Consider the following 12,077-nt stretch of genomic DNA (forward strand, 5'->3'; position numbering starts at 1 on the left):
ACACTTACTAACTGTGTGACCCTGGGCAAGTCACTTAACCCTGATTGCCTGGCCAAAAAAAAAGGAGAAGTCACCAGAATATAACCAGGTCCTTCTTGTCAAGAGAATATAACAAAAGAGGGGAAGTTCCTTATTTAAAGATGGGATTCTTCTAGCTGTGCAGGGTTCAAACAGCTCCAGGTCTGATCATTTGGGAGCTGACTCTTTCAGAGAAATATATGCCACATGATAAATCTAATCAATTTCAAATCTTCCAAGCAGATTGTCTAGTAATATCTTCCATCACTTGTTTCTCATGGTGTCAGATACCCTGCACTGTTTGTTAAGCAAATGTCAATATAACTCATCTTAAATCCATAGGATGCTACATCTGGAAGGATCCTTAGAGATAATCAAGTCTAAGCTTTAATTTGGAATTAAGAAATTCAGGGCCCCCAAAATTAAATAACTTGACAAAAGTTATGTAGTGGTTAGAGTAGATGATGTTCAAGACTACTTCTGGCTCTAATGTTTTATGACTTTAGCTTTCCCCCCTCCATTCCATTATTCCTTAAATGTTCTTCGAACTACCACTGAGGATAAGAGCTTAAAAAATAGAAAAAGAAAGTTATGATAAAATGGGAGCTGTCCCTGACCCATGTTATATTGCAAATTGAGAATTAGGGCAAATTGACTTTCAGTGAAGCTAGTTTTCTGATAAATTCTAAGTTGATTCAAACCTTTATCATTATTTAGTCATTTTTCAATTGACCCTCTGTGACCCCATTTGGGGTTTTCTTGGCAAAGATATTGGAGAGGTTTGCCATTTTCTTTTCCAGCTCATTTTATAGATGAGCAACTGAGGCAAACAGGGTTAAGTGACTTGCCCAGGGTCAACCAGTTAGTAAGTGTCTGTGGCCAGATTTGAACTCAGGTCTTCCTGACTCCAGGCCCAGCATTCTATCCACTGTGCCACCTAGCTACCCTGATTCAAACCTGCATAGAGTCAACATGCCATTTATTGACCCTGGCCCAGTAACAGAGTGGGGAAACTAGAGCTATAAAGACTTGAATTCAAATCTAGCTTCAGACATTTACTAGCATTTACTAACCTTACCCAGTAACCTGTCTGCCTCACTTTCTTCAACTGTAAGACAGGGATTTACCATCCAGGATTGTTGTGAAAATTAAATTTTTATAAAGCACTTAGCCCAGTGCCTGGTAAACAGCAGGTATTTAATAGATGCTCATTTCCTTCATTCCTTCTTCTGTTTATGTTTTTCATCTCAAGGCTAGTTGTTAATGCTGTTATTTTAAATCATTCTCTTTGATGTTCTTATAGTCTCAGGAGGGCATCAATCAAATTTTTAAAAATCCATTATGTTGAGATTCTAAGTATCATCACAAACAACCCAACAATTTGCCACCATGAAAGGTCACCAGTAAGTAGGTGACCTTCAACTTTGTGACTTTTATTATTGTCCAGTCCTAGTAATGGGAAATAAAAAACTGTAGTCACCAACTGTGAACACCAGGTGACACTGTTGCTTCATAGGAAGACTGGAAATCTCGTTTTGTTTGTTCAGTCACCCTCAAAGCCTTAGAGAGTATAACAATTTTCCATGTGAAATTTATCCTAAATTTTCAGCGTATAAGGTGTTTAGGAGGACTAGCACTTCTGGTATGAGGATTTACTGAGCCCTCTTCAGGGCTGCTCATGCACCTTTGTTGTCCTTCTGATTCACCCAACTCCCACCTGTGGCTCCAAGAAGCTATAGCGTAAGCAGCAGCCACACCCCGGTAAACCATCTCAAAAGATGGGCTAACCTAGGTTGAGGGCAACAGACAGACGTCAAACCTGTCAGTGAGTTGTCGGGGATGTCTACCCCAAGCAAATGAAGATGTGAGGGAATGGGAGGATGGGGACAATTTGATCCAATGGCCATGAAGGCAGCTGAAGCGGGTGTTGCGGACTACTTAGAGCTTGTCAGGCATCAAAGACGTCAAGGTCATCCAGTGTATCCTGGGCTAACACTGGTCATCTGGACTTTTGTCCTGCCACTGGATTTCAATGACTCAGGAAAAGAGAGTGAGGCTGATGACTGCACAACTCTGCTTCACTTAAAGCCAATTTGGGCACAAGTCAAATTAAGGACAAACAAGTCAGTTGTTTGATGCTCAGGACACGTATTTCCATAGGAATAATGTCAGGAATTGTGGTTAGGTTCCCAGGGAGCCCACACATGCCTATTTAAGCTAAAGTGTATATGAAGCATTGTCTTAATAATGTCATCTCAAATGTTCCTCATACACCATGTGTAACATTGTTTCTATAGTAAAACTAATTTGGACTCAAGGAATACAAGTCCTCCCTCCTTTAGGGGTAGGATACTATAGAGATGATAAGCTATTACAGAAGTATGGCAGAATAGGGTGGGAGGAAGGAGATGACAGAATCTGGCTAATGTCCAGAGTAGCTGTAAATTGTTATTTCTAGGCTCTATATTTATTTACATTAAAAGAAGGTTCCTCTCTGAGCTAATTAAAGCTTTTTTTTTTTTTTTTGCACGTGGTAAACAGGAACAGGCTATAACACGTTACCAATTAAGAGCTGTACACAGAGTAGGAAGAGAAGGGTGAGAACTAGTTGGGACAAGAACCAACCAACCAACAAGTATTCATTGAAGATCTATTAGGCACCTGACACTGTGCCAGGTATTGGGGGTACAAAGACAAAAATGAAAGTCTTGCCTTCATGGAGCTTTTATTCCTATTGGAGAGAAGACACTATGGATAGGTTATGATCAGCAAGCCTGGATGAGAAGTAGCCATGTCAATAAGATCCTAGATCTATTAAAGAATCTAAGCATCTCTCTGTATAATATATAGTATACATACTATAATAACATAAAATATATTATATATTATGTTAATATATATCATGTGAGATATACGCACACACATCACCTTTCTATATGAAAGTTAATACTGGGGAGGAGGTAAGGAGCCCTTTCTATAAGAACGGCACTGCTGCAAAATAAAGTAGAAAGAGCAGGGGCCTAGTAGTCAGGACATCTAGGTACAAGCCCAGCTCTGCTAATAAGCTTTGTGACTTTGCACAAGTTATTTAACCTCCCTTGGTTTCCTACTTGTAAAGTGAGGAGAAATCAGAACAAAAGGATTGCTTCTGTTTAGTTTTTAGGGGCAGCTAGGTGGTGCAGTGAATAGAGCAACAGGCCTGGAGTCAGATTCATTTTCCTGAATTCAAATCTGGCCTGTGTGACTCTGGGCAAGTCACTTATCCTCTTTGCCTCGGTTTCCTCGTCTGTAAAATGAGCTGGAGAAGAAAATGGCAAACCACTTCAGTATCTCTGCCACAAAAACGCCAAATGGGGTTTTTATTTTGCTCCTATTTTCTCTGCTAATCAAAATGATCCTTGGACCAGAAAGGATAGAATAAAAATGGCCAATAGGGAGTTAGTACCCAAGATAAGCAGGAAGATAGTAAGTTTACCTAAATTTTACTTGCTGCCCTTAAATTCATGTCCAGGCCCAGAGGCCTACCTTCTAAGAACTGGCCCGGGGGTGGGGAATTTGTGACCTAGAGGCACGTGTCCAAACTTCACAGAACAAATCCCCTTAATAAAAGGATTTGTTCTGTAAAACTTGGACTCAGTCAAAAGGCTGCACCCAAGGACTTAGAAGGCCATATGTGGCCTTAAGGCTGCAGGTTCCCTACCTCTGATATAATTGCTGAACCTTTGTCAGTGATCAAAAATTAGAGAGGTAGCACAGGTGTGGAGAAGGGAAAATATTCCACTTTTTCAGAAAGGAAAGGAATAAAGTCTACAAATAATAGGTCCTGGAGCTTCACTTTGATTCTGGCAAAATTCTACATTCTGTGCTTTACTCTGTGATACTGAACATTTGTTTTAAAATAAATGCTTTTGCCACCACAGGTCAGCTTTGAGAGACTGGGGAGAACCAGAATGGTACTGCAATATTGGAGCAGGGGCAAAAGATGTACCCATTTTCTAAAAGGGAAGAAGAATAAAACCAGAAGCCAGTGGGTTTGACCTCTAGTCCTGGCAAAGTTCTAGAGCAGGAGTCAGGAACTCTGTACAATTTGGATTCAGTCAAAAGGCTGCACTTAAGGACCTAGAAGGCCACATGTGGCCTTAAGGCTGCAGGTTCCCCAGCCCTGTTCTAGAGCACATTATTAAAGGGATGATTAGCGAAGATCTAGAAAAGGAATTTATAGTTGTGAAGAGCCATGATGGATTCATGAAGAATAAGTCATAAAAATCCACTGTCATTTCCTTTTTGAAAGGGTCAGACTGGTTGATCAGGAGAATGCTATAAATATAATTTACCTAAATTTTAGCAAAGCATTTGACAAAGTCTTTCATGCTATTCTTGTGGAAGATGTGGGAAAAAATGTGGGCAAAAAGAGAATACAATTAATCTCTGAACCCCAAACAAGTCATTAATGAAATGACATTAATTTAGAAAGAGGTCTACAGTAGAGGGGCCTAGTGGTTCTCTGCTTAGTTATGTGCTGTTTAAAATATTTGCCAATTACTTGAATGAAGACAGAGATCATTTGTAGATGACATGGAACTGTGAGGGCTAACTGGGATGACAGTGTTGAGACAGAACTTTGAGCTGAATCAGTGGTTTCATTGGTATGGAAGCTTCTATTATTTACTAAAAACAGAGATCTCAATCTCAATCTGGTCTAGAACTTGGAAGATCAATTTTAGAGTGTTGCCTGGGGCCCAGGGAAGTTAAGTAACTTCCCCATGGTACACAGTGAGTAAGGATTTGAACCCAGGTTCTTCCTGACTCCAGGTCCAGCACTATCTATACACCACACTGCCTAAAATGAGTCTAAGAAAAAAATGTCAAATAGTACACGGGTTTGGAATCAACTAAAAAGTAGATGGAGAAGGTGTGACTGGTCATTTAATCATTTAACAAAGATCTGGGAGTTATGATGGTCTGTAAACTCAGATTCAACAGTGTGAGATAGAAGCCAGGAAGGCTAAGACAACCTTAGGGTGCCTTCAGAGAAGACTGTCCCGAACTAGGGAAAAGATAGTGCTGCTGCACTCTGCCCTAATGTGAGCACAACTGCAGTATGGTGTTCTATTCAGGGTGCCACATTTTAGGAAGGACGTTGAGAAGCTGGAGAATGTCCAGAGAAGGATGACCAAAACAGCAAAAGGACTTTGCCTATTTAGGGTAAACAGAATAGCCATCTTCAAGTATCTAAAGCACTGTCATGTTAAAAGAGGGATTAGATTATTTCTGCTTCTAACTAGAGAGCAGATAAGGAGTAATGAATGGTAGTGCCAAATAGGCAAATCCAGGCTTGATTTGGGTGGGGGGGAGGGGGGAAGAATCTTTGTAGCAATTAGAATTATTCAAAAGGGGAAATGGGCTACCTCGGGAGGTAGCTTGTACCCTCTCTGTGGAGGTCTCTCAGGCAACAGCCAGATGACAAAATGTTGGGTGTGCTGAAGACATTACATTCAGGTACAGGTCGAATTAGACAGCCTCTGAGGCTTCTCCCAATTCTGTGATGTCTGCAATCCTTCCAGATTTAACAATCTATGAGTATATGAAATGTCAGAAGTGATGGTACTTTTCTACATTTGCATAGGAAAAGGCAATTCTCTTGGTCACTCAGTGGCATGCCCTGCCCAGGTACACTGAATTGGAGAACAAGGGGAAGTTGCTCCCATGGAAGCTGAGTTAGACCCTTTGGGCTCAGCATCTCATTTCTGGGTTATAGGATCCTATAGATCCTGAATTATAGGATCTAAGATCTAGAGTTGTAAGGTACCTCAGAGGCCATCTGGTCTATCTCCCCTCCCCGCTCCATTTAACAGATGAGGAAGCTAACGTCCAGAGGATGTTCAGTGACTTGCCCAAGGCCACCATACAGGTAGGAACACTGGTGGGATTTGAACACAGATTTCCGAATCCAGAGTCAGGGCTCTTTCCCTTATGTTCTAGATGCAGGTTCTTTGTAAGGTGCTTCCTATTGCTTCAGGTAAAATACAAACTCCTCCTCTGGCTCCAACCTATCTTTCTAGGCTTATTGCAAATTATTCCCCTTCATCAGCACTACTGTTCTTCCCAAACAGACCTTTCACTGTTTCCCAAATTTGGTACTTCATCTCCAGCCTACATGCCCTTGCATAGGCTGTTGTTCCCTATGCCTAGAATACATGCCCTCCTTACCTCTCTATCTTGGAATGCCTATCTTCCTTCAAACTTAGCTCATGTGTCATCTCCAATGGGAAACCTCCCCTGCCCTTAATTGTTAATACTCACACATACTTAATGTTCCCCCACACACACCCCGCAGCAGAATTAAATTATTTGGTATTTATTTTTGAATACGTTTTGCATTTATTTCCCTGTGTACATGCTGTTTCTGCCCAGTAGAATATAAAGCCCTTGAGGGTAAGAGCCAATTCATGTTTGTCTTTGTATCTCTGGTACCAAGAGCTCTCCTGTGCTATATTCCCTCCACCCACACCTAGCACAGAATATGTAGGCACACAATAGGTGCTTAATATATATCTGTTGAATTGAACTGCCTGTTCAAATTTGAGCTCCCACACACCCCAAGTAGAATTTAAGCTCCTTGAGAGTAGGGGGCTGCTTTGTTCTGTCTTTGTATTCCTAGTATCTAGGTGCACAGATTGGACTGAGTTGAAGTCAAGGACTGCCTATACTGCGAATCCTAGTCATTTGTATGAATAATAACTTCCCAGATCATTTCCTCAATAACTTTGGCTAATATTTGCTCAGGAGTTTTAGGGCAAATTGTTTTCTATAGAACACACATCGTTTACACTAAACATTAGAAGGAAAAAGGCTTATGCATGTCCTCCAGGAAGACCATATAATAAAAGCCTAACAGTACAGAGCCAGGAAAAGTTATCCGCTGTTCAGCCAAAATGTTGGCACAAATTTAGCTCCATGAGTCATTACTCGCGCTCTCTTTGGTATTTATTCATTCTGCCGAGCTAAGTGCAGAGATTTGTCACTAGAGGGTTAGTCACCAAGTGACAATTTTTTTTTGGCTTATTAGACCATCTCCTAAGGTATGAGGGGTGATGGTCTTAATTAGCAGAAATACCCACCAGTTCTAACCATACCAGGTCTCCAACTGTATTATAATGTAGTAATTATCAAAACAGTCTGGTACTGGCTAAGAAATAGAGTGATGGATCAATGGAACAGATTAGGTGCAAAGTACATTATAGAAAATGACCATAGTAATCTAGCATGTGATAAACCCAAAGATTCAAGCTTTTGGAACAAAAACTCATTATCTGACAAAAAACTGCTGGGAAAACTGGAAAACAGTATGGCAGAAACTAGGTATAGACCAACATCTCACACTGATAAGGTCAAAATGGGTACATGATTTACACAGAAAGGATGATACCATAAGCAAACTAAGATAGTATGGAATAGTTTATCTGTCAGATTTATGGATAAAGGAAGAATTTAGGACCAAAGAAAATATAGAGAGTGTTACAAAATGTAAAATAATTTTGGTTATATAAAATAAAACATTTTTCACAAACAAAACCAATCAACCAAAATTATGAGGAAAGGAGAAAACAGGGAATTAATTGCAAAAAGTATCTCTGATAAAGGCCTCATTTCTCAAATACATGGAGAACAGAGTCAAATTTATAAAAATACAAGTCATTCCCCAATTGATAAATGGTAAAAGGATATGAACAGGCAGTTATAAGACAAAGAAATCAAAACTATCTACAGTCATATGAAAAAATGCTCTAAATCACTATTGATCAGAGAAATGCAAATTAAAACAGCTCTAAGGTATCACCTCACACCTATCAAAGTGGCTAATATGACAAAAAAAGAAAACGTTAGATGTTGCAGGGAAAATTTGGACACTGTTGGTGGAGTTATGAACTGATCCAGCCATCCTGGAGAGCAATTTGGAACTATGCCCTAAGGGTTCTAAAACTGTATGCCCTTTGATCCAGCAATACCAATGCTAGATCTATATCCCAAAGACATCCAAAAAAAAAAGGGAACGGACCTATTTGTACAAAAATATATACATGTATACATATATATATATATATAGTAGCTCTTTTTTGCAGTGGCTAAGAATTAGAAATCAAAGAGATGCCCACCAACTGGGGAATGGCTAAACAAGCTGTGGTATATGATTGTAATGGAATATTATTGTGCTATAAGAAATGACAAGGAGGATGATTTCAGAAAAACCTGGAAAGACATAATGAACTGATGCCTAGTGAAGCAAACAGAACCAGAATATTGTATGTAGTAACAGCAATATTGTTTGATGAAGGACTGTGAATCACTTAGATATTCTTAGCAATACAATGCTCTAAAATAATCCCAAAGGACTAATGATGAAGCATACTATCTGCCTGCAGAGACAGAACTGATATTGACTGAATACAGACTGAAACATGCTTTTTTTTCACTTTCTATCTTTCATTTTTTTCTTTTATTCAAATCTTCTTGTACAAAATTACTAATTGGAAATGTTTTACATAATTGCACATGTATAACTTACATATGATTGCTTACTGTCTAAGGTAGGGGAGAGTGGAGGAAGAGATAGAATTTGGAACTCAAAATTTAAAAAAAAAAAAAAGAAGTACGCACCAGTGATGAAGCCACAGACCTTTGGAGGTAATCAGAAAGTATAATAATAATGATGATGACAAACACCATACTCTTGTAACTGACGTATTTATACAGTACCTTCATATTCATTTATACATATACGTACATATAGCCCTCCATATGTATATCTTCCTCATAGACCTTAGAGAGGAGGAAGAGGAACGTACCAAAGGTATTATAATCTCCCCTTTTATAGATGGGAAGACTGGCATAGAGAAGGTAGGTGATTTGGCCAAAAGCACACAACTAGTAAATGGTAGAGCTGGGACTGTAATACAAGGAGCATCGTGATCCTGGCCTAGTGATTCCACATAAAGCTTTCTCCATTATATCATAATAGTTTTCTATTTATTAATTGTACCATATTTATTCATTGATCCTTTTCCTCTCTCTTACATATCTCTCAATCAAATGATGAATTCAACTCTCTAATGCTTCCCCCCTCCCCATTCACCAAAATTAGCTTCTCTGCCTCATTAGCTATTTCTGTTGCTCTTCTCTGAGAGCATGGCATTAGACTTGTAGTCAGAAAAGACTTGAACTTCAGAAACTTACTGGCTGTGTGATCCTGGCTAAGTCACTTCACCTCACAACCTTGGTTTTTTTCTTATCTGTAAAATGAGGGTGGATAATAATTATATGTAGGGGCAGCTAGATGGTGCAGTGGTGAGAGCACTGGGTTTGGAATCAGGAAGACTCACCTTCATGAGTTCAAATCCAGCCTCAGACACTTACTAGCTGTGTGACTCTGGGAAAGTCACTTAACCATGAGGTTTCATCATCATAATACGAGCTGGAGAAGGAAATGGCAAAACCACTCCAGTATCTTTACCAAGAAAACCCCAGATAGGGTCATTAAGAGTTGGACACAGGGACAGCTAGGTGGTGCAGTGAATAGCGCACTGGCCCTGCAGTCAGGAAGACCTGAATTCAAATCCGGCCTCAGACAATTGACACTTACTAGCTGTGTGACCTTGGGCAAGTCACTTAAACCCAATTGCCTTCCACCCTCCAAAAAGAAAAAATTAGAGCCATAAAAAAAAAGAGTTGGACACAACTGAAATGACTGAAAAACAACAAAATAATTATACCTACACTGCAGAATTATTGTGGGGAACAAAGGAAATCAAATATGTTGAGTGTTTTGCAAATCTTGAAGAACTATATAAATATTGGCTCAGTGTTCTATTCCCCAAGCTTTTTCTAGCATACCTTTATCTTTAAAACTGAGCAGTCACTCAGACACAGAAGGAATGAGGAGCAAATGATACCTTCTCCAAACACATCTGTTTCAAGGCTTCCAAAACCCCCTTTCCTTACCAGGCTTTCAGCTGTAAGGTCTGGCAAATCGTGGATGGTACAGGAGGGATAATCCAGGACTGAGATGCTAGAAAGAGAAAACGTGAAGAGGTCCAGCGTTAAGGAAGCATACCAGTAGAAGAGTCAGAAGGTCACAAAGATCCCATGGTACAGGCAGAGGCCAGCAGCAGACCGTGGCCATTTGCCCCAACCTGGGAGACCCAAAAGGACAACTTCCAGGACGATTCTCTCCTGGATGAGTGACTAGAACTAGAAACATACTGAGGTATGATGAGGTTTGTTTTTTTTTTTTAAATTGTGTAGACAGATTCATAGAGATACTTCCCAAAGCCAAATAATCCAATCCAGTAAGTATTTATTGAGGACCTACTATGTGCAAGGCACTGAGGATACAGAGAGAATGAAAAACAGTTTTTGCCCTCAAGGAGGTTACCTTCTATTGGGAGGACACAACTTCTAAACAGATACATATATACCGGATAACCTGAAGAAGAGAGAATGTGAAATAATGAAGAGAGTCAGAAAAGGCCTCCCATAAGAGATGGCACATGAGCCTAGCTTGAAGGGAGCTAGGGAATCTAAGAGGTGGACGGGAGAATGGAGTTCATTCTGGGCATATGAGACAGCATGTACAAAGACATGGAGGTGGGAGATGATGCCAAGTTTGGGGAACAGCAAGTAGTTTAGCTGGAACATAAACTTTGCGAAGGAGAGTAATGTGCAGAAAGACTGGAAAGGTAAGCTGCAGCCAGATCGCTAGCACATTCCAGTGTGGAAGGCTGAGGGAGGATAAATGCTCTCCTGGGCCTCTTATAACATCTCTTTCCAAAGCCAGCAGCTTCTGAGTGTGACTCCAAGGAAGCCAAGACACTCTTTCTGTGCCATCTCTGAAGCAAAAGCTTTGAGTGGGGACAAGGGGATAAAGGAGGGATTGGCTTCTTATAACCAGGGCCAATCTGGCAGTTCGAGTAGAGTAACAGGATATGTCCCCTAAACAGATGGAAGATTGAGTTGGTGGAGGCCTGCAAAGGAGAATACGGTACAGCATGCATGAGTCAGAATGGAAATAGTAGAGGGCTGAGGATGCAGGGCATGTGGCTGCACTTAGCCATGGATCTGAAATGTTGGCATCTGAGCAGCTCTGGGGGTCAGCTTAAACTTCCCCGTGCTTCAGCTTCTATACAATGGCATCAGATGACCTGAGTTCAAGAGGACTGACTTCAAAATCAGAGAAGCTGGGTTCGAATTCTCACTTTGCTCCACCTGTGACATCTTTCGAAGGTTACCTCCCCTCTTTCTGAGCTTCAGTATCCTCACTTATAAAAATGAAGGTATGGGTCTACTTTTAAAGGTCCTTCACAGCTCTAAATCCTACCTTTTTTTTTTAAACTGAGATTTAGTTGATATAGGAAACATTGAATACAGAGCAGCAACTTCTCTGAAGTTGAGTCTTAGAGAATTAGTTGTCTAGAATTCTGACTGGTTAAGTGACTTTGCCAGGGTCACACAGTTAGTATGTGTCAGAGATGGGACTCGAAACCCAGGTCTTCCTGATTCCAAGACAAGCTCTCTACCTACTATGGCATGCTGCCTCTCCTATGATCTACCTTGTATAGATAAGATGGTATCATAGATGTGAAATGTGTAATTTTGACTGGGTGGGGTCCTATAGCAGCCACACCCTCTTCTTATCCTTTCCCATTTGCCATTCTCAAGTCTGTAGGCTTTCCCCAAAGGCACAAGTTTCCAGGTACCTACACTGACAACTCAGTAAAAAGCAACAGTGAGGGGTGGCCATCTCACCACCCTCAAACAGACTGCAAAGATGGCTATGCTGATGTAGCCTAAGATCAAAGGAACCAAAAGAATGAACGTAATTTGAGGCGGCAATATTATAGCATCTAAATCTAGAACAGGGGTGGGAAACCTGCGGCCTCGAGGCCACATGTGGCCCTCTAGGTCCTCAAATGCAGCCCTTTGACTGAGTCCAAGTTTTACAGAACAAATCTTTTTATTAAAGGATTAATTTTTATTAATTTTTAATTAAATTTAAATTAATT

The 12,077-nt window shown here is 40.3% G+C and overlaps 1 protein-coding gene across 1 annotated transcript in view; it reads right to left on the reverse strand.

Annotated features, from left to right (window-relative positions):
* The window catches only part of STRIP2 (striatin interacting protein 2), an 81,102-nt gene that overhangs the window by 18,569 nt on the left and 50,456 nt on the right, over positions 1-12,077 (reverse strand). The window contains exon 18 of the mRNA XM_036761874.1: positions 10,018-10,084. Within this exon, the coding sequence (XP_036617769.1) occupies positions 10,018-10,084 (67 nt within the window). The remainder of the gene's footprint in view (positions 1-10,017; positions 10,085-12,077) is intronic.

This window comes from Trichosurus vulpecula, chromosome 5 (assembly GCF_011100635.1).
Source record: "Trichosurus vulpecula isolate mTriVul1 chromosome 5, mTriVul1.pri, whole genome shotgun sequence".
In the NCBI taxonomy this organism is placed as follows: Eukaryota; Metazoa; Chordata; class Mammalia; order Diprotodontia; family Phalangeridae; genus Trichosurus; species Trichosurus vulpecula.